This window comes from Periplaneta americana, chromosome 1 (assembly GCF_040183065.1).
Source record: "Periplaneta americana isolate PAMFEO1 chromosome 1, P.americana_PAMFEO1_priV1, whole genome shotgun sequence".
NCBI lineage: Eukaryota > Metazoa > Arthropoda > Insecta > Blattodea > Blattidae > Periplaneta > Periplaneta americana.
Genome location: NC_091117.1, coordinates 129170947 through 129192522, shown reverse-complemented (window position 1 = coordinate 129192522; position 21576 = coordinate 129170947). Strand labels below are relative to the sequence as shown.

Below are 21576 nucleotides of genomic sequence, written 5' to 3'. Positions count from 1 at the left end.
CGAGAATTGGTAGTAAATCATAATTTTCAGTTCTTTTTAAAGAAAAAACGCTATATTTAACACCATAATAGGAAATGAAATTGAAAAATATAGCTGGCTCAAAGACATTTAAAAGATAAGTTGTATTTAATGTATCCATTTTACCACTGGTATTGACGTAGTAAAATAGACAGAGATATAAGAAAGTGAAGCAGAAAGGGAATCTATTGCGGATTTATAATGTTTTAACCAATTTATTGATAAAATGTGTGCTGTGAGATAAATTCTCATCTGTTGAGTTATTATAGTAATGAATGTGACAGTTCTTTCAATATTATTTTGATAATTTCTAGTATTTTCCTATACTATCTTAATACGGCTTCTAAAGTGAAATAACTGAGCATGAGCGTATTTTCGGTCAAACACGGTATTCAAGTCTGGCACGTAATCCACGCAAAGCATTCTGGGTGCAAGTCGCTGAGGAAGAAGGCAATATGGCTGACTGTAGTGCAATGCGGTTGGCTATTGACGACGCCAATGGTATATAATTTTGTACGCGTTTATTTTTTGTGTTGTTGCTTATTTATATAGTGAAATGAAAGATAATTGTTTAGTGTAAGATTTAAATATTTGTGATAATTATCGAAATAAGTGAGTCATTTGGAACTTTCTCTGGATCGTACACGAGCTGTTGAAACTTTGCAAAATGGCAGCCCACTTGCCGTGACGATTAGACTTTATTTCTGTTCTGGTTAAAAATATGAATTCGTATAGGAAATTGGAATTTTTTTATTATGAAATGTTCTAAATACGGTGCAAAAGCTATCGTTATTGATATAATTGCGATCAGCGTCGAAAACTGTCCAGTGGAGAGGTACTAACTTTTGACCTTTTACCTTGAGAAGATGCGCCAGGTAAGCGTTTATTTAAGTTCTAAAAACAAATTTAACGTATTTTATAATAAATTTGAGTGTTATTCTTTCCTTCTGTTGGTAAAAACCTGGGGTTATTGCGTGACCTTCATGATCATTTACGTGAACTTTTAACACTTACTTACGAGTACAGAATTCAAATTAGTTTCAATTTTGAGGTTAAATTAATTAATTTATGGGTACTGCATGCAATTTTTATATTTAGTGCAGTTGTACTTCCGTCTTATGAGTTTTGGTGGATTTACAATTATAACTTTGTATAATTCTAAGGGTTGAAACCTGTGTGCAAGTTTTGACACATGGCCATGCTGTATTGTTTACAAACGTAAATCTTCCAATAAACTCATGTAATAATAAGTGTTCCACGGAAATGTTAATGATTTAATGTTCTTGAGTAGTTAGTGTGTGCATAGAACCTAAAACTTCGAAATTCTAAGATAGACCCATTTTCGCAAATTAAGCTTAAAGTTGGACTTCATTTCCTATGCCATGGCAGCAATATGTGTTGAAGTGTGTGATATCTTCATGATTGCATTCTTTGACTCGTGATTTCGACTTTAATCATTGTTTCAATTTTGCTACTTCTAGTACGACAGTGGTTTCTAAACTAGTTGACTTAGTTTTAAGTCTGAAATGCATTTTATTGTTAATGTGTTTCACCATTAAAGATAGATTATCAAATTATGTATATCTATAACGTGACATTGCTGTTCCATAATTTGTCTCCTGTGTTTTAAGTCATGCATTGGAATAGAATAAGTTCTTGTTACTGTCTACTTTGCAACAGTCTGATTTTTCAGAATGTTCACAGACATTTTATATGTATCAGATATGACTCATGTGGGTATTGAATTTTGTTAAATAAGTTATTAAATTAATAATTGTATTTGATAACTTAAGTTTCTCGGAAATTAGAGTTGTTATATTATTGATGAGTGCATAGACTTTGCGGGAGAGACAAAATAGGTTAATTATTTCATTGTGTATAAATAAAAAAGTGAATGAATCTTGGTTAAACAATTGTGTGTTACCTATTAAAGCAATGTCTTAAATGCCTATCTATAATAAACTCCACTTTTTTTCTCGCCATTGTGTAGTTTTTTTATAACATTTTATATATAGTAAAAAATCCCGTGGACCATTTCATTTGCCCGTTTGATTCCTATCCAGGTAACATTACAGATTGATGTTGGTGTTAAAGTTGTATAATTTTCAATGTTTGGGGTGAGGTTATTCAGACAGGTACGTCAATTTATATTAATAGTATCATTAACATAAGTATTCATATTAATAGATTTAATCCTCGCACATTGAGGTTTGATATTAAATGAACCAATATTGTTAAATGATGGTATAACAGAACCTCTCGACAATTCTGATTGTAGTAAATCCGACATTTTAATATAGCTATTCTAAGTAAGCGTTTTGTCAGCTTTTTTGCGCCTATTTTCACTTTTGATAATGATTTGCATGAGAGGGTTGGTTAAAGATATTGTGGAAACAAATTTCCGTGATAGTGGTTCAATTTTTGTTCGAACTGAACTCTCAGATCTTCCCACTGAAAGGAAAATCCCACTTGATTGTACGTTCTTTGTTGTAGTCTGTATCTCAAACATTCTTAATCTATATACAAGATAATGTTTTTCTTGTATTAGAAATTGTGTACACAAAGCAACTGATGATTGTACATTAAGAAAAATGACAATCTTCTTCGAAAACCCATTAAATATATCATTCAGTCTGCTTTAGGTCCATCTAATTTTTTTATCTGTGATTCTTGACTCATAATATACATTAATATTACTTCTTAATGTGTCAAATTTTCAAAAGTAACTCATTCACATCACATTTTAAGAGAAAAGTATAGACTTATAAATATTGTTCGCGTGTATGTATATCTGTAATTTAAAATAACTGGAATTTTGTAGATAAAAATAGCGACATTATTGTATTTCTCCGATATTCTTCACTACGGTATTAATTTGCTCTCAAAAAAGTATGTTCAAAATATCATCCATTTCCATGCTGGAAAACTGATGCATTGTTGTATTATAGTATTTGTATCTAGAAATTTATTTAATGTATATCATAGGTCTAATTGAAATATATTTTTTTTATTATACTGTACCATTAAAACAAAATACCCATTACACATTTTCATCAGTTATGATCTAGTATTACGGGAGTCCTTGTGATCTATTGCCTCAAGGTTTATTATTGAAGATTGCTCTAGGGATACGTGTTCTGGACATTTGGTGGATATGTTGCATATTATCTTGATAGCGAATATATTCTAGTATTGGTTCCATTCCTAGTTATTGTAGGACGTCTTCATTCCTCTTATGCACTTTGTGTAGCCGGCTGTTTACACATAAATTTCTTTCCACTAAAGGTCATTCTTCTTTCATCACTTTTTCTTGCGAGTCCATGATTCACATCCGTAACATACTAGAACAGATCTTTTCAAGGTATTATAAAGTCGTGTCTTCGGACTAAAGATGGTTTCATGACCATTAATGATACCCTATAGCAGCAGTCATCAGCACAGTGCACCTTCAGAGTAGCGTCTATTACCTGTGGATTAGACACTGCACTAGCGTGCAACTGTGGCTGCTGGCGAGTATGCTGTCTCCCTATCCCTTTACACGATGGAGCATATTTCATTACACTCCTTACCCTTTACCTATTCCAGCAAGGCTGACGACCAACTGCCCTATGGGATTTGTTGTATTGCATTTTATCTGGAATATCAAGATGTGCCAAAAAGAAGATAACGCCAAGGTATTTAGATTCGTCGACTCTTTCCCCATTGATACAAATTTTACGTGGTACAGTCTTTACCACAGAAAACCATTATTTTTGTTTTATCAATTGATATTTTTATGGAATATTTGTCTGCTATTAACTTTAAATTGTTGCAAAAATAATAGCGTCTGAGCTTAAATTTCGTTTTATGGGTATGTAATCATGTCTTGTGTGCTCAGTGTAATTAATGAAATTGGATATTGCGTGACAAAGATTACTACATGGCAGATAAAATTGCTGCCTATATTTGGTCACTTGTCACATATACGATGTAATAGTTTTTATAAAGATAACCTTAGATATTTTGAGCCAATAAAATTGAGTTGAAATTACCCCCCTCCCCCCAAAAAAAGTTACAATATTCTTGTTTTTCCCCTCTCCCCATCAACAGGTACTTGTAGGATGCACTTCAAATATGACTTTATCATCAAATGCAGAATCTTACCGACTGTTTTGGACTCTCCATGACCAATGGTTATTAAGATTAAGGAAAGTTACCTTCACATTTTCTGAGCCGTTTTTCTTCTGTAATAGCCTGCTTTACATTGCATTACACCAGCATCAACTGTCTGTTCCATCTATGTCATTTAATACGAGATTTAATTGTATGTTGTTTAAGCATTCATTTATGCTAAAACATCTTTCGTAGAAAAAAATTTTGATCAATTCACACAGAAATACGGGAATATAAGCATGACATTTTATACATTTCAGCCATAAAGTGCGTTAGATTTAACACGGTATAAATCTTATATCTGGAATAAATCAAGTGTAACTCTGGGTGTAAAATTCCATATGAAGAAAGTTTACCTTACAATCCCTATCCCTACTCCCGCGTTTTATTCGTTTAAGTTTAGATTGATTTCAGCTATGCATTATTTTAATAAGTGGTAATCCAGGTAAGGTAAGATTTGCCAGAATCATAACGATTGTTAAATTAACGCAAGAAATGCTAAAATGAGAAGTGATTTGTGAAGTACGGTTCGTGTGAGTACTGGGAGAGATTTTTTTTTTCTCCAAAATGAACGTCTGACCTGCTGACCCAAAGATGCAGAATACATAATAAACATATGAGTTTACAATACACAATTTGTTGCAAATGGCTAAATACAGTATACTGCCATTATATGTGAAAGTAATTTAGGTCCAATATGAATGATTGTGCAGAATGGATAACGAATCTCTCAGTAGGCCCATCATCAAATTCACAGTTAACTCGAATATGTCGTATGAAAGAAATGCTGTTACTCTTCCTATGAACTCCAATTTGTGCTGCCATGCTGTTCGAAGGACGGGAGTTTTTGTTTAGAGTGCATTTTATTAAATGTAATTGTGAATAGAACATGTATGAAATGATTTTGCAACAACAAAATAAAGTTTATGAAACTGCTGTTTTGAATTTCATTAAGCCAATTTTTATAACATCGCGATGTTTTTGGCATGTAAATTTATTCCGGAAAGTAGAGTATATACAGATTGGAAGGTGACGCCATATGTTCCACTATTTCAGCTTAGTAATGACAAGTAGGAAAATTTAAAACAAAATTTACAGGGGACACATTCTTCATGAAATCCACGGTCATCCGGGAAAGAATGATACATTATGTTCATTCTATTAAATTCGCAAGAAATCGATTTTGTGTTGAAATGAGCACAAATCATGAAGCGTATCACAGATTTCGTTCGTGTCGCTTGCCCGGGGGTGGGGAGAGTTGACCTTGGTAAGCCGCCATCTTACGGAGTTGTTCGCAGTCAAATTTTCTTTGACATTGACGTAGTTTATTCAGATTATCTTTATCATACATGAATAGTTTCGTGTACAAATTTATAACAAGAAAATTGATGATTTTGTTTTCTCTGGAGGCGAATAACATTGACCCATCCATCGCCTACCCAGAAAGTTTGACCGCGTGATTGTTTTCAAGAACATTTTCCGTAACGTAAGGGTATGGGGATGTTTTCAAGAACATTTTCCGTGACGTAAGGGACTGGACTTCTCACTCCCCATACCCAATTTAGATGTTTATTTTCATGGCAGTTTATATCATACAGACTTTAATCAAGACCGTAATTCACAACATAGCTACGTTAATTTATGACTTAACGTGATCATTCGGAGCTATTTCAGGGGAGGGGAGCTTATTCTGATGATTTTGATCATAATAAAATAGGTATTATTCAACTTCTATTTGCGGAGTTTTCAATACAATATCGAAAAATTAAATATACATGCGCACATTTACTTGGATAATTTCAGATAATGTGTTTAGGAAATACGATATTGGAAAAAGGAAAGTGTCCAGCCGTATATAATTTTGTTACACCTTGTTGATAATAGAGAAGTAGTTTGCAGTATTGCGGTACGCGTAACCTCAGAGCATTCCGTTACTTTATAATATAATAAAATTATTGAACATGTTTATTGTAACCATCTAAATTTGCAATAAGAGCAAAATTATGTTAATCATAAACCATTACCATTTATGAAATTGCTTCGCAAACCGAAAAAAAAAAAAAATTTAACTTATGCAAGTGCGATATAGTTTGAGAGCAACTATATGTAGAATAATCTTTTGAGGTTTCCTGAAATACTGTGTAAAAGGTAAAGGCAGACCATTCCTAGTGCGTCAGTTTGCAAAATAAGTTTCTCATGTTTATGAGCTTACGTTCATTTGTACAATAAGAGCATTTATTAATTTAGATAAATATTAGAAATCGGATCAACATCGACTCACGACAGTAAAGCTGCGATTAAACGAGAAGAACATCAGATTTTCACTTCTGGATCATAAAAGAAACTTAGAAGAATTGCATATGCCGCCAATTTTAGATCATCCAGAGCTACAGATTGAATTGGATACAGCACTTAGGATGGATTAAGGACATTGAATTGAATATAGCACGTAGAGAGGATGAATAATGGCAGATTACTCAAAAATTTATATGCTAGTAACAAAGGGAAGAGAACTTTGGACGACCAAATAAGCAACTGATTGAGACCGTAGTCACGAGACCCTAAATGGGAAAGGGTAAGATTGACGATGGTGGTGAAATATAATTAATGTAGTAAAAGAGAAGTGACGTTGAATTAAATATAATTTAGTAAATTAGAAGTGGGAGGGAAGTGAAATTTGGCACTCTTTTCTATTTATAACTAGGTGTATAAGATGAGAATACGATTTTATTTTTTTTTTCCATGTTTAACCTTCTGCATAAATAATTTCAAATGGGATCAAGAATCTAATTTGTTCCTTAATATAGAACTGAGGTTATAGTTAATATTGAATAGTCGAGTGTTGTATTTTTATGTTTTTGATAGAATTTGGGTATGTGATTTAAAAATACATGTGCATGTCATTCAAAGTTATGTTTATTTTACAGATAAAAAATGCACTTCAAAGTCTTGCCTAGTACTTTAAACATAAGTAGACTATATAAATTAATCATTTAATGGCAGCCATGGTTAATTGAAATTTAAAACTTGTCTCTTTGAGGAGTGATGAAAACTATGTAAGAACTTTATAGCACGGTGTTGTAGTTGACACGTCCTAGATGTCCGGGGTTCGATCCCAAGCTATCCTGACTTGGTTCCACCCCTCTCAGGTCTTTTCAGATCAGTGGCGTAGGCAGGAGGAAACTCATCAGATCCTCCACCCCCTATTTTTCAAGATATTTTAAAATTATATTAAATTTAAAGGATTAAGAAACAATCTGCTATTGGCGTTGCGAGTGTGACGCTGAAAGAAAAATAGTTTGCTATTTCTACCGACAATGACCAATATTTAGAATAACGAATTCATTCATTCATTTATTTTATTCTATAGATCTTACATGAGCAATGAAGCTTTAAGATATGGAACAAGTCAACATTTTACAATTACAATTTTTACAGTTTTACAATTTAGTAATTTTCTACAATTTTGTGCAATTTTTTACAATATTTTGGCGAGATGTAGTGAGATGAGGTGAGGTCCGAGGATTCGCCAAAATATTTCCCGGCATTTGCCTTTTGGTTGGGGAAACCTCGGAAAAACCCAACCAGGTAGCCCTCTATAAGCTATTTTCAGGTAACAACTAGGGTTGCCCGATGTCCTGATATGGCAGAACATCCCCGATTTTCAGGAAATTTTTCCGTGTCCTGCTCATATTCGTCGTGGAATGCAGATTGTCCCTCTTTTAGAGATATAGCCCATTCCTAAGAGGAATTGAAATTGCCCACGATGCGAAACAAATTCACCAGACTTGAGGGATATGCAGATTTAAGAGAGTACTATCCTTACTGGCTTTTAAGAAACCCGGAGGTTGATTGCCACCCTCACATAAGCCCGCCATTGGTCCCTATCCTGAGTAAGATTAATTCAGTCTCTATCATCATATCCCACCTCCCTCAAATCCATTTTAATATTACCTTCCCATATACGTTTTGCCCTCCCCAAAGGTCTTTTTCCCTCCAGCCTCCCAACTAACACTATATGCATTTCTGGATTTGCCCATATGTGCTACATGCCCTGCCCATCTCAAACGTCTGGATTTAATGTTCCTAATTATGTCAGGTGAAGAATACAATGCGTGCAGTTCTATGTTGTGTAACTTTCTCCATTCTCCTGTAACTTCATCCCTCTTAGCCCAAAATATTTTCCTAAGAACCTTATTCTCAAACATCCTTAACCTATGTTCCTCTCTCAAAGTGAGAGTCCAAGTTTCACAACCATAAAGAACAACTGGTAATATAACTGTTTTATAAATAGAGTACTATCCTACAACTTTAAATTTATATTTTGATATTTATATGTTAATCTAAATGTTACTTAAAATGTATTTTTTTTTAATATTGTCACATTAAATGACACTATATTGTAAATTATAACAAATGTAATGATAAATATTCATTAAAATGCTGAAGAAGTAATTATTTAATTGTCCTAAACATACATAGACTACACTGTATTAATACATTATTATTAAGTTGCTTGTATATCAACTGCATTAAAATGTCCCACTTTGATATTTTTAAAATCTGGCAATTCTAGTAACAACTATGTTTGTCTCATTTTCCAAGCTACTCTAAGGCTTATTCACCTGTAAACCAACGTAACATTGAAGTTACAAGGAGTCTCAGGCAGAAACTGGATTTTCCACCAGTTCATCCCTTCCAGTAATAGCTTTATTGTGTTGACAAGTCTATGATCTGTCACATTCCAATCCATCAAGACATGCTCTCTTTCAGAAAGGGTTTTCTGCAGGGCTTTAGTTGGAAAATTAGAACTACCGGTACTCACATACTCCTTAAAAATTTTCTAGACTGGCTCGAAGGGATGTTGTTCTGCAGTCATTTTTCTTTTATGACAAGAATTTTTCTGCTGATCACCTCCCATTTGACAACGAGGATTTCACATATGGCAGTGGGCCAAATTCAGAAAGAGGAGGTCCAGTTAAATTGATGAACATCAAATCAGCTATATGTTCCACCAAAAGAGCATTTCGTATTGGGGTTACAGTCTCATTCATGGAGCTAAATGACCATTCACACTCAGCTGTTGATATAGCAATACATAGTATCTGAAGTGCAAAGAAGTGGCAATAGCTCATTTGGCTTACTTTCATAATTAATATCTTATTTGTACTCCCTGAAAGGTCTAATAATTGTCCTGTTATCTGAGATTCTAAATTGAATACAGAAATGCACTATACTTTCTTCTCCATACATCACATCTAGCTCCTTGAATAGTTAATAATCCTGATTGAAAATTGGCAGCAAGACTCCTATTCAACTGTCCTGCATTGTTGTTTTGTATGTTATTGCATCTTGACAGAGGCACAGATTTGAATTTACTTAATTTAGTCATACTATTAGCTACCGTGACGTAATATCCTGGATTTTTTATGCAATGACTGACATACTCTAATAGTTCTTTTTATCAGTTTATTTGCTGTTGATATTTCCGTAAACCAGAATATTTAGCTGTTTCTTTCTGATCTCTTGTAACAGCCTTTTCAAAATGGAAACACAAACTCTCAAAGTTTTTCCACACAGCCTGCAGAGTTCTTTCAGTTGATGAAACCCACTGAACCAATATGCAAAATTCGTTCTTCCAAACTTTTTACACAGGTGGTTAGTTTGATTGTATAGAGCATATAGTTTTTGTAAAAGTATCTGAAAGTAATTTATTCCATGGACTTCTCTGAAGACATCATTAACAACTAGCTCTAGTCTATGGTTACTACAATGCCAGATTATGGTAGAGGGAAATAATTTTTTAAGTTCCACCCCTTCACCATTCTTTCTGCCTATCATTGTTGAGGCACCGTCACGTGAAACACTTACGAGACATTCTTTTAAATATCCTTCACTCATTTCGAACAAACTTGAGTTTTTTTAAGAAGGTAATAATAATACTGGAAGCTGTTCCACTCTCGAGTTCAGTCAGATATAAGAACATAGTTTGACATCTGTCAGTGTCCTGAATAGAAAATTTTAAACACAACTAGTGTCTGCATTTTGCTTACTGTGGTAGATTCATCTGTTAATAGAGGTACTTATTTTCCGTTTGTTTTCTGCAATGTGTTTCACGATCTTTTCTTGCATACTTTTAGTAATATGAGATGTAATGTTAGTACAAGAGAAATTTGTGTGAAGGATTCTTCCCATATTCAGCCCATTAAGAGACTGGAGATCTATATCAACTGGCATATCAGTGTAAGGTCTCTGATATTTAGCAATTTTGTAAGCTGTTCTGAAAACACGAGCAGTGATTTCAGCTTCTTCTTGTTGCATTGTTATAACTCCATGTTCTAAGTTTTACATTTTGCTCAATTCTACTATTTCTGATGCAGCTATGTGTGTTTTACTCGCAATTTTACGTCTTTTGTTATAAAAATTATACTGGTCAAGCTCATATTCATAGTGTTTCCGATTTTTTTCTCTCTGCTTTTTTGATTTCCGGACTGGATTTTTTTAAGATTTATAATTATTTCTGCTATTATTGTTTAATTTGCGGGCTTTGTGATACTTAGTAGTGGGATGTTGGGGCCCAGGCAGTTCTGGTATAAAATTAATAAAGAATTCTAAAACTTCTGTAGTAAGTGTTTCAAATTCAGCTTTAGTACCATTTAGTATGATTTGCGAAAGTTTATCTTCCCATAATTTCAATGGACTAGAATTATTTTCCGAATTATTAGAATCACCACAATTTTGAATTTCGTGTGGGCCTACATCTGGTTCTGGATGATGTCAATAAAACAATAAAAACAAATTAATTTGAATATTTTATCATTCTGTAGATGAACTAATAATTTCAGGCGTTCGACACTGCTTGTCTGCCTTTGTTACTAAATAATTTCCACAAACCAACAAAGAGCATCACCTCATTTGTCACTTGCATAAGAAGTCAAGAGTGTAGTCAACCTGAAATTTACTGAATGACATCTTCGTCAATGTATAATGTACAACCCTTGCGTTCACCAGCGACTTGTACCTGTGTGCCTTATGTGCTCTGATCAGTGCATCAGGGCTATGAGCACATTTGTGCTCTCGTTGACATCAGTGGTGTAGATGAACAAATTATCCTGTTCAAAGGTAAAAGCAGTTTGAAAAGTGTATGTAAAAACAAACCAAAGAAGTGAGGATATAAAGTATTTGCACTGTGTGATTCTTCTGGGTTGTGCTAAATTTTGAAATGTACCCTGGTACATTGCAACATGACATTGACCTTCCCAATGTAGTAATTAGTGGAAATGTTGTTTTGTGACTTGCTAAAAAGTTCTGCCCAGGCAGATGTGTCATAAATAATACATTTGACAATTGGTTTAGCAGTGTGATCCTGCTGGTTGAATTAGAGAAGATGGAAGTACATTCTTTGGAAACTGTAAGGTCTATCAGATTACCAGGTTGCAGCTTCACAAGTGAAAGAGAAATGAAACGCAAGGGAAGAGGTGCAGTGGAGGAAAAGGTGACAAATGTTGGTGTCACTGTCATTGCAACAAAATGGTATGTCAACTAACCTGCCCACGTGATCAGTTCGTTTGTTGGGGCATATCCAACATCAACCGTGAACTGATGGGATAAAAAAAGAGGAGAATATTGACGTTGAATTGCTGTCACCATCTACAATAAATTCATGGGAGATGTTGACCTCATGGATTTCCTGATAGCGCTTTATAGAAGTGAGGTCCGATCTAAAAATGGTACTGTAAAATCCTTTTCCATTTCTTGGACTTGGCTGTCGTCAATGCTTGGCTACTCTACAGGAAAGACTGTAAATTCTCGAATGTTAGTCGCAAAGAACAACTGAGCCTACTGCAGTTCAAGTCGCAGCTTGCAGCATGTTTTGCCAACAAGAAACAGGAGAAATCCGGAAATGAGGCTAGTCTAGTTCATCACAGATGGAACTAGAGATTCAAGCAAAGAAGAAGCCAAATTTTGCGTCTGATGTAAGAAGGGATCAAATTGAACACTGGCCAACTTTTGGGGAGAAATGTGAAAGGTGCAAAAAACCAAATTGTGCCGGTATGCCTAAAGTGTTGTGCATACAGTGCAAAGTACGTTTGTGTTTCACATCTTCTTCGAATTGTTTTACAGAGTTCCATAAATAAGAACATAAAAAAGAAACAACTAAAATTTTTGTGTGTTCCTTCCTTCATGATACAATGTAACTTGAAAGTTATAACCATTTAATTAATAAATAATTAATTGTTATTCACAAATATTGTTATTTATATGTTATTAGAGTTCTATTAATGCCTAATATCAGAATATTTTTTATTCCAATATAATTAATTCTGTACATATGATTGGCTGACGATCTTCAAAGAAATTAAGCTACTGTTCCTAACATTATTTTGGGTCGCATTTGTTGGTTCATTTTGCAATGACAGAGAATGGGGTTTGTTTTATAATAATTTTTGGGGAGTCTAAATTGATTTCCTATGTCATAGTATTAAACAATAATTATTGTAAAGAGTCAGTAGAATGAAGAAAAAAATTCTCTCCAGCACCAGGACTCGAATCCGAGTTTCCAGCCTTACGTGCTGGCCCTTTATCCACAAAGTCGCACCAGATTCAAGTTCCGATGCCACATTGAAAACCTCTCATTTTTAAGTTCTACCTTTGTTGGCCTACCGTCGTGTACTGTGTCACAATATGTGTGACAGTAGACACAACGTCCAGCCACAAATACAGAGGTGCACTCATGAGTGACTAAGTGGCCATTGTCCAACAGAACATGGCGCCATCTTGAATCACAAAGTGATTACTTATGCTTTATCATATTACTATGATGTACTAAAGTACATATGGCATTTCAGTGCAGTAATTCTGCATTTCCATATGGTGAAGAATCAGAATGGAGAAAAATTCTCTCCGGCTCTGATACTCGAACCCAGGTTTCCAGCTTTACGTGCTGGTGCTTTATCCATTAAGCCACACCAGATTCAAGTTCCAATGCCAGATTGAATACCTCTCATTTTTAAGTTCTACCTACTGTGTTCCCCTTTGTTGGCCTACCCTCGTGTACCATGTCACAGTATGTGACCCATTGGATCCTAGCCACTTAATCACTCGTACAGGTTAATATTATTTTCGAACACTTGTTATATATATCTCGTTTCTAATATAAGAGTGTTAAAAAATAACATTAGTCTGTATATTGGGACCTGAAGATGCCGTAAAGGCGAAAACGTTTGTCCTCTTCTCCACCAGTTGTATTGCACAATGTCATAAAGTGTATTAATTTGTTATTAAACAATAAAAAGATAAGTTATAGATGGAACAGATAATATAAATTTACTTACAATCATCATAGTGAGTTATCGGAACAATATGTCAATAAAATAATATGTTCTGTCATTATATGGTAACTAATTCACCCTGGAGTGACTGACTGAATGCTGAAGAACAAACAATAAAGGAAGCACAGGAAAGTGCATGAAAAAGTGAAGGGGCACATAGGCCTACACTACTTTTCATATTAGCTGCATTCTGATTGTTGTGTTTGTACCTGACTGGCTGACAGTTGTCATTAGTTCAAGCACTATTTAGTCTAATTGTGTGCAGCATGTTTCTCATTTTGTGATAATGATATACCAAAAAAATTTGCATTATTGTTTATGAATTTATTTTATATGAATCTCAAATAATAATCTTATTGCTGCCATGACGAATAATTGCCTCATGAACTCCTGATATCACTTAATATGATTCTTAATATGTGTGCATGCATATTAAATGGGACCAGCTGGGTATTGAGTTTTTGTTTTGTTTGTTTGTTTTTTTAAATTCTACAGTATTGGTTCAACATGTGCATTTAAAGAATTAGCCTAGTGGATTTAAAAAATAATAGGGCTATATTAAAACCCCGCTAGTTCGAACTAATTGGGACAAGAGCCTATTTAGATTATCGAAATTTCGGATTAAGCAGTGGACAGGAATGCAAACAGGGAAACCACTCTTTATCCTGTCCTCTACCCTTCGCTAATAACTGTACATCACATAATTGATGTTATGTTTATGAAGCATTGAGGGGACATTGCAAGTTTGTCAATATTATTTGCTCCTCATTAGAAGCTGACAGATTATCATAATAGTATAGAAAACCAGAAGTAATTCATTCAATACTGATAAATTAAGTTATGTTGTATATCGTACATTTTCAGTTTCTAAATACTGTAGTAATAAATTGAGTTTCAATTCAAATACTATTCCTTTCCCCTTCATCTTCTCTTTCTCTCTCTCGCTCGCTCTCTCTCTCTCTCTCGCGCTCTCTCTCTCTCTCTCTTAGCATGTTCGGATTATTCAGAATTTCAGACTAGCGGAGTTCTAGTGTATCTGTAAAACTGAAGCCATGTTATTAAAGATATACGTCATATTTCCAGTATAGAAGTTTCTAAATTCATTATATTTAAATCTTCAAAACTTTGGTTAAATATATCACTTACGATATTATCACAGTCTAGTATATACAGTCGCGAAGCTCAATACGTAGTAAATATGCAAACATTAGATAGTTACCACTAGGTTCGCTAATATCGCCTCATTACAGGCAATGCAAAATAGTACCATCACAGTCTATTGTTTCTATCACCCTCAAAACTCAAGCTTCGTGACTGTATATAGTAGACTGTGATATTATGCTATTTTCTGTTTCATTGATATGTTTTATCGAGCCCTTAATTTCCAAAATAAATGAAAATGAAGTTTAATTCTTCATCTGACCATTTGTTCATCAATGTGGCCTTCCAGATTTTCTGTCTTATTTTGTCTCCATTTATTTTATAATGTATACTGCATGTTCATACATTTAACGACTTATTTACACTGATTGTTGGAATTACACATGAAGATGAATACTGCTGTTCATATCTGCGTTTTTGACAATTGATCACATTCTTTACTTTTGATCTCTCTGGTTAATCTTACAATAGCCAGATGTAGCATCAGTACTGGAAATTCTACAATTGCACTGTTAACCTTATACACTAAACTTCACTTTTAGCTTACATCCTACTATATTACATGTGATTTAATTTCTCTTTGAAATAATACTAAATAATGCGTTAATACTGTATACAATTGAAGGGTGGAAAAGCTAGGGAGAAGTACTCATTTCGCCATCCTTAATTCACATATCATCATCCATACCATAGCCCAGGTTAAGTTCACAATGCAGCGTGCTGAACTTGTACAAGAATGCGGCCATTCAGCTACACAGTTATTCACAAAATAGGAATGGTAAGCACAATAAGCCTCAGGCTGCAGTGTAAGCCTTCGAGTCCCTCCTCCATACAAGAGAAAAAAAAATTTGCTCATGTACCCAATGTTCAGTTTTGTAAAGAACAGCATATCGCGGACCGTTCTTGTGTGCAACGAGCAAAGCATATGATGTTTACAACGAATGAAGTCAGTGGTGGCTTGTAACCAAATATTCGCAATTTCTCGCAAATCGCTCATTTGCAGACCCATGTTTACAGTAACTTTTTTTGTTTTTAATATTGTATACTTTCAACCATTTCAGTTTTCACTATTAATTTTGATACATTCTGTATTTGGTAAGTTGTACTTATGTTTATAAAATTATATATTACTAATATTGACTTCAATATTTCTTTACAATTACATTACTAAAGAAAGGTAGCATGTATTTACGTGCTTGGCATTTTGTCGAGTTATATGTACCGTAAATAAAAGACAAATTGAAAGGTGACACCAATTTCGCACTGGAATAAGGGTGGAAAGTTGCTGTGAAAGTGTTGACCAGCAGAGAGGCGGGATCACATGCCTTGTATGTAAGTTTTTTTGATAGTTACATAGATAAATGGAAAGCGAGTTCCTGTAAGGTCGAGTATGTGGCTAGCGAGAAAGACAGGCTACGGCGCAATGTCACATTCTTAGTCATAACATGTCCAACATTGAACAAGGTTATATGTAAATGCACGTTTAACATGACTGTAATGTAGTAATGCCTTTGTTTTTTAAAACTTTGAACATGTATTTATATTAGGCGATTGTCAAGATGGCCATGACTGGACCGTGATAATCACGTGACTCCGATTTGTGCCGAAGCCTCTCTTTCTTGTTAGCCAGGGGTCGAGTATCTGTGACAGGTTAGGTGTGGTTAGTTTAGGTTTTGGTAAGCCTTGTATACCGGGTGTTTCAGACCACCCATATGTTTTTTTTCTTGAAAACTATATGATACTGGTTTGAAATTTCGAAGTTGACCACAGGTGCTCCTACTTCCGGTTTGTTACAGGAAATGGTACTACCGCTAATCGATTCTTTACATAGGTTTTGGTTATCAATTTTTTTTTATGAACAACCAGTATCATGTAGTTTTCGAGAAAAAAGGCTAATGTTGATGGTCGGTAGGTGGATATGGATAGGTACCCACTTTCCTTTAGTAACGAAATTGTAAAGATTTACACTGATTTAAATGTAGACTCATGTAGACTCCTAAATAATTTAAACAGGGTTTTCTTATTTTCTATCAATTTAGCGATAACAATGTAACATTTTGACCTACATTTTATAGTTAATTATAATTAACATTTACTATTATTACTACGTTTTAATAATAGGTCTGTTATATTTTTAATTCAAATATAATTTATATGTCTACTTGAAATATTAATAATTTGTTGAGTGTAAGAGGAAGCCTTATCTCTGACAGGTGAAATAAATATTATTATTAACCACCCAACTTTTGACTAGTGTACCAAGTGTTGTTCACTAGGCCCACAACTTAGGCCTACATTGGTCACGCAATTAAGGTTATATTAGTCACGCTTCTGAGTTTATGTTAGTCACAGTTTTTTTTAGTAGAATTAACGCCAAATTTTAAAACGAACTTTATTAACGCAATTATTCTTTCTATTATTGGTCAGACTTTTATAGACTTCATTTTTCCAATTTCACCCTACTTTTTGGAAAATTTGAAAAATTTCAGTTTTTCGTGACAAAAGTAACATCAATTGCCACTACTTTCAAAAGCATCACGTGGATTATATATGCTCGATAAATGTTTAAAATATGGGTTTATGCTCTCAATGACATCCATATTATGTGATAAATTTCAAATTACAGTAAGTGTATAATGTTTAGCTCCCTTTTTCATGACATGAAATGATGTAAAAATTTTACTATTTCTTCCTTTCATAGTTCATATGTTTCATTGCTGATTAGCGTGAAAATGACAATCTTCAATAAATCAGTGTTGTCAAATTCATATTCATCAATAATGTAGCTTTAAAATTATGTATAACACGTTACCAATGCAGAAAGAAAAAAAAAAAGTAAAATGTCGCGAAATCGTGGAATGACCCAAAAGAAAGAAGAAAAGATCAGTTTAGTCCAATTTAACTCTTCACATTTTCTATTAATTTTGGATTGCGGGAGAGGAAAATAGCTTGCTGCAGACAGCTAACGCCTGTTTAAAATTATAAATGAAAGAAGGTGTGCTATTCTGTTATTGCAGAGCTGAAATTTGTCTAAAAAAAAGTCCTCAATATTCTCATATTCAAAACTTTATTCAATGTTTTTGATAGATTTCCATGTCATGCTTTTAAAAACTATATAGACACAGTAGACACTTACAATTATTTTACTTTTGCTAGATTAGATTTCCATGTAATGCTTTTAAAAACTATATAGACACAGTAGACACTTAAAATTATTTTACTTTTGTGCTAGATCAGATTTCCATGTAATGCTTTTAAAAACTATATAGAATTATGACACTTAAAATCATTTTACTTTTGCAGGCTGTATCTGGAGAAGAATCAGGTCAGGAATCTGGATCTGAATCAGACAAAAACTCTGGTTCTGGTTCTGATAATGATTCTAAAAGTAGTGCATCATCGAAATCTGGATCCAGATCCAGATCCAGATCAGGCTCACCATCAGGTTCAGCTTCAGAAAGGTAAGTGTGAGCCACTATTTGGGTATATTATTTCATTTTCGTATTATGCTTCTACACAGACTACCAAAAATGCGAAACAATTGCATATTTTAAAATATAAATTTATGCTGTTGGCAGCCATCATCATCATCATCATCATCATCAGTTGCTCGACAACCCTTTTGGGTCTTGGGTTTTGTGATGTATCTTCCATATGTTTGTATCTTGGATTTGTCTTTGCCATTTGCTGATGCCTAGCCTTTTTAGATCTGTTCAACACCATCTATCCATCTTGACTATAGTCGATTTTCCGTGTCCTATATACAGACTGCTCCATTTATCTTGTACAATCAAAATAACCTTGGTTTTGAACTCATATTAAACATGTAAAAAAATAGTTATTTTATGATAAGGGGGCTAATTTAAATTTAGAAATATATTGTTTCTAATTATTCCCTTACAAGATGCAAGCCACATTATCATTTTTGTAAATAGGTTGATGTATATTTAATTGTGTGCTACATTTAAGCTCTTTGAGGAGAGTTCAAAAGATGTATCTCAAGATTCATCTGGTTTAAGAAATCAAGCAATTACAATGACATGAAATGCTAAAACTGTCCCATTTTAAACAAAAACTCAGCTCACAAAACATTATATTCTAAATCGGGAATTACAAGCTAAAAAAGTAGTACTGTCATCCTCTGAGGAGTTTAGTGCTGAGAGGAATGCGGTTCCGACTAGTCTAACACGGTACTGGAGTGGAAGGGAACAGTGACAGCGGCAGTCTGGAAGGAAGTACAATCATACTGAAAACATTTGCCCAATTTACGAGAGCAGTATGCCTATTAGTTTTTTAACATATTTTTGGCGAGATAGAGATACAACCATTCGTACTTACGTGTTCAGAGAAGGAAAGTATTGTAGAAAATTTTATTTATTTATTATTTATTTATTTATTATTCTGGTGAAGTTAAGGCCATCACACCACCAGAAATGCAAATACAATAAAATAAATAAAAAGAATAATCATAATACAACTACAATAATTTAAATGAAAAGAAGATTATACTATACAATTTAGTGATTAGTAGAATTGAATTAAATTTATAAAGTAATCAATTTAAATATACTGTACTGCTGAACTCACTTGAGAAGTAAAACTATTTGATTTATATTGTAAGATATCACCATCAAATGATTTTCGCATGACATTATAGGAATCTGTTTTTCACGATACCAATCACACATATTCTAAAATTCCAATAGAAAAAAACCAAATACTTTTCCACAGCATGTTTCCTTAAAAATGACTTGTAACGGTGAATATTTAATATGAGTAATTCATATAATATTAACATAGCTAACATCAGAGAGATGTTTGAGCAAAAATTGCAACAAGCTATACTAATAATAAATCTGTAAGCGAAATTTTTCTGCTAATTTTTGCTTTTCCAAAAATAATTGGTGTTAACATGTATAATTAATCATCCTGAAACCGAAAATCGCTTTTTTGAAATGTTTGTTTGTATGTCTGTCTGGATGTTTGTTACCTTTTCATGCGATAATGGCTGAACGGATTTCGATGAAAATTGGAACATAAATTAAGTTCGTTGTAACTTAGATTTTAGGCTATATGGCATTCAAAATACTTTATTTAAAAGGGGGTTATAAGGGGGCCTGAATTAAATAAACCGAAATATCTCGCTTATTATTGATTTTTGTGAAAAATGTTAGATAACAAAAGTTTCTTTAAAACTAATTTCCGATAAGTTTTATCCCAGGCAAAATTTTGATAGAACTGATATTTAAGGATATACAAGAGTTTTAAAATAACAAATACAATACATTTCCACCGCCACCTCAGATTATAGTGTCGTTCCGTAACTTCTATGTGTATGTATTTATTCACACTGCAATGGGTATATACCCGGTGGCAGTGGTAACTAATTACACTCAATAAAGACAATAATAAACACATTTAATAAAAAATACAATTAATAATAATATTAATAATTAATACTAACAATAATTAATAATAATAATAATAACAGGGATCATCCTAAATTAAATGACGCACGATCAGTTAAAATAACTTTTAAAGTAAATCTAATTTGTACCTTAAACCTATGTTCGAACTAAAACCCACGAGTATGATATGTTCATATCTGCACAAGTACCTTTCAACACTACACTCATTTCGCTGTCATTTAAATACTGTGTATAATTATCGTCTATTAGTAAAGTCCTTAAGCCTATTTTTAAATACATTTTTTGGTTGTTGGTAAAGAATTAGTAAGTCTGCAGGTAAAGCATTCCAGTCCCTGATAGTACGATTGAGAAAAGAAAACTTTCCAGTGTCCGACCTCTGTCTTCTTTCCCTCAATTTATAAGAGTGGTCGTTCCTTGAAGAGTAATTTGGCGGCTGCAACCTATTTTTTATTTCTCTCCAGGCAGGCTCACCTCTGTATGTTTTGAACAGTGCGCATAATCAAATTTGCGTTCTCCTGTCCGTGAGTGTGTCCCATTTTAATGGTGAATTTTTCCGACAATACTTGAGAGCCCGTTTTTGAATCTTTTCCAGTGTCTTAATATGTTCTAGTCTGTAAGGATCCCAACATGCAGCACCATATTCCATTACTGGACGTACTAGTGATTTATATGCAATCTCTTTGGATTTATCAGAGCCTTTTCTTAGTACCCTCATCACAAAGTGTAATGCTCTCCATGCTTTTCCCACTGTGTCTGTAACGTGTTCCCCCCAGCCGAGATCACTGCTAAATGTTATTCCGAGGTATTTACATTTGTTAACTTCCGGAATGGTTTCACCCCCTAACATATACGATGCGATTATTTTATTTCTTTTCCTTGTAAAGCTGATGGCTTTGCTCTTTAGAGAATTTATTTTCATTTTGTTGGCTATAGCCCAATCGTTTATTCTATTGAGGTCATTCTGAAGAAGAGTAGTATCTTCATAATTTTTTATTTCCCTGTATACCATACAATCATCCGCGAATAAGCGAACCCTAGACAAGATATTAACTGGCAGATCATTTACAAAAGTCAGGAATAGAAGAGGCCCCAAGATACTCCCCTGTGGGACTCCGGAAGTAATTTCAATTGGGTTCGATAATTCCTCCCCACCTGTACTCTCTGAGTGCGACAAGTTAAAAATTCCTTGATCCACTGGAGTACTCTTGAGTCAATCCCCGTTGATTGTAGTTTAATCAACAATATATCATGTGGAACTACATCGAATGCTCGTGAAAAGTCAATAATCACTGCATCTACTTGGCTATTGGAATCTATTCCGTCTTCTAAATCCTGACATACAGTTACTAATTGACTCTCACATGAATAGCCCCCCCGAAATCCATGCTGACAGTTATGTAACCAATTTGAGTCATCCCAATGCTGCCTTAGATAAGCTGAAATCAAGCATTCCATCTGTTTGCAAACCACAGAGGTGAGGCTGA

General features: G+C 33.9%; 1 protein-coding gene across 3 annotated transcripts in view; it reads left to right on the top strand.

The window, feature by feature from the left end:
* Nucleotides 1-752: 752 nt before the first annotated feature.
* The window catches only part of Chd1 (chromodomain-helicase-DNA-binding protein 1), a 150216-nt gene continuing 129392 nt past the window's right edge, over nucleotides 753-21576 (top strand). For all 3 annotated transcript variants that reach the window (XM_069827179.1, XM_069827180.1, XM_069827178.1), the window contains exons 1-2: nucleotides 753-893; nucleotides 17967-18124. In XM_069827179.1, the coding sequence (XP_069683280.1) occupies nucleotides 885-893; nucleotides 17967-18124 (167 nt within the window). In that variant the 5' untranslated portion in view covers nucleotides 753-884. The remainder of the gene's footprint in view (nucleotides 894-17966; nucleotides 18125-21576) is intronic.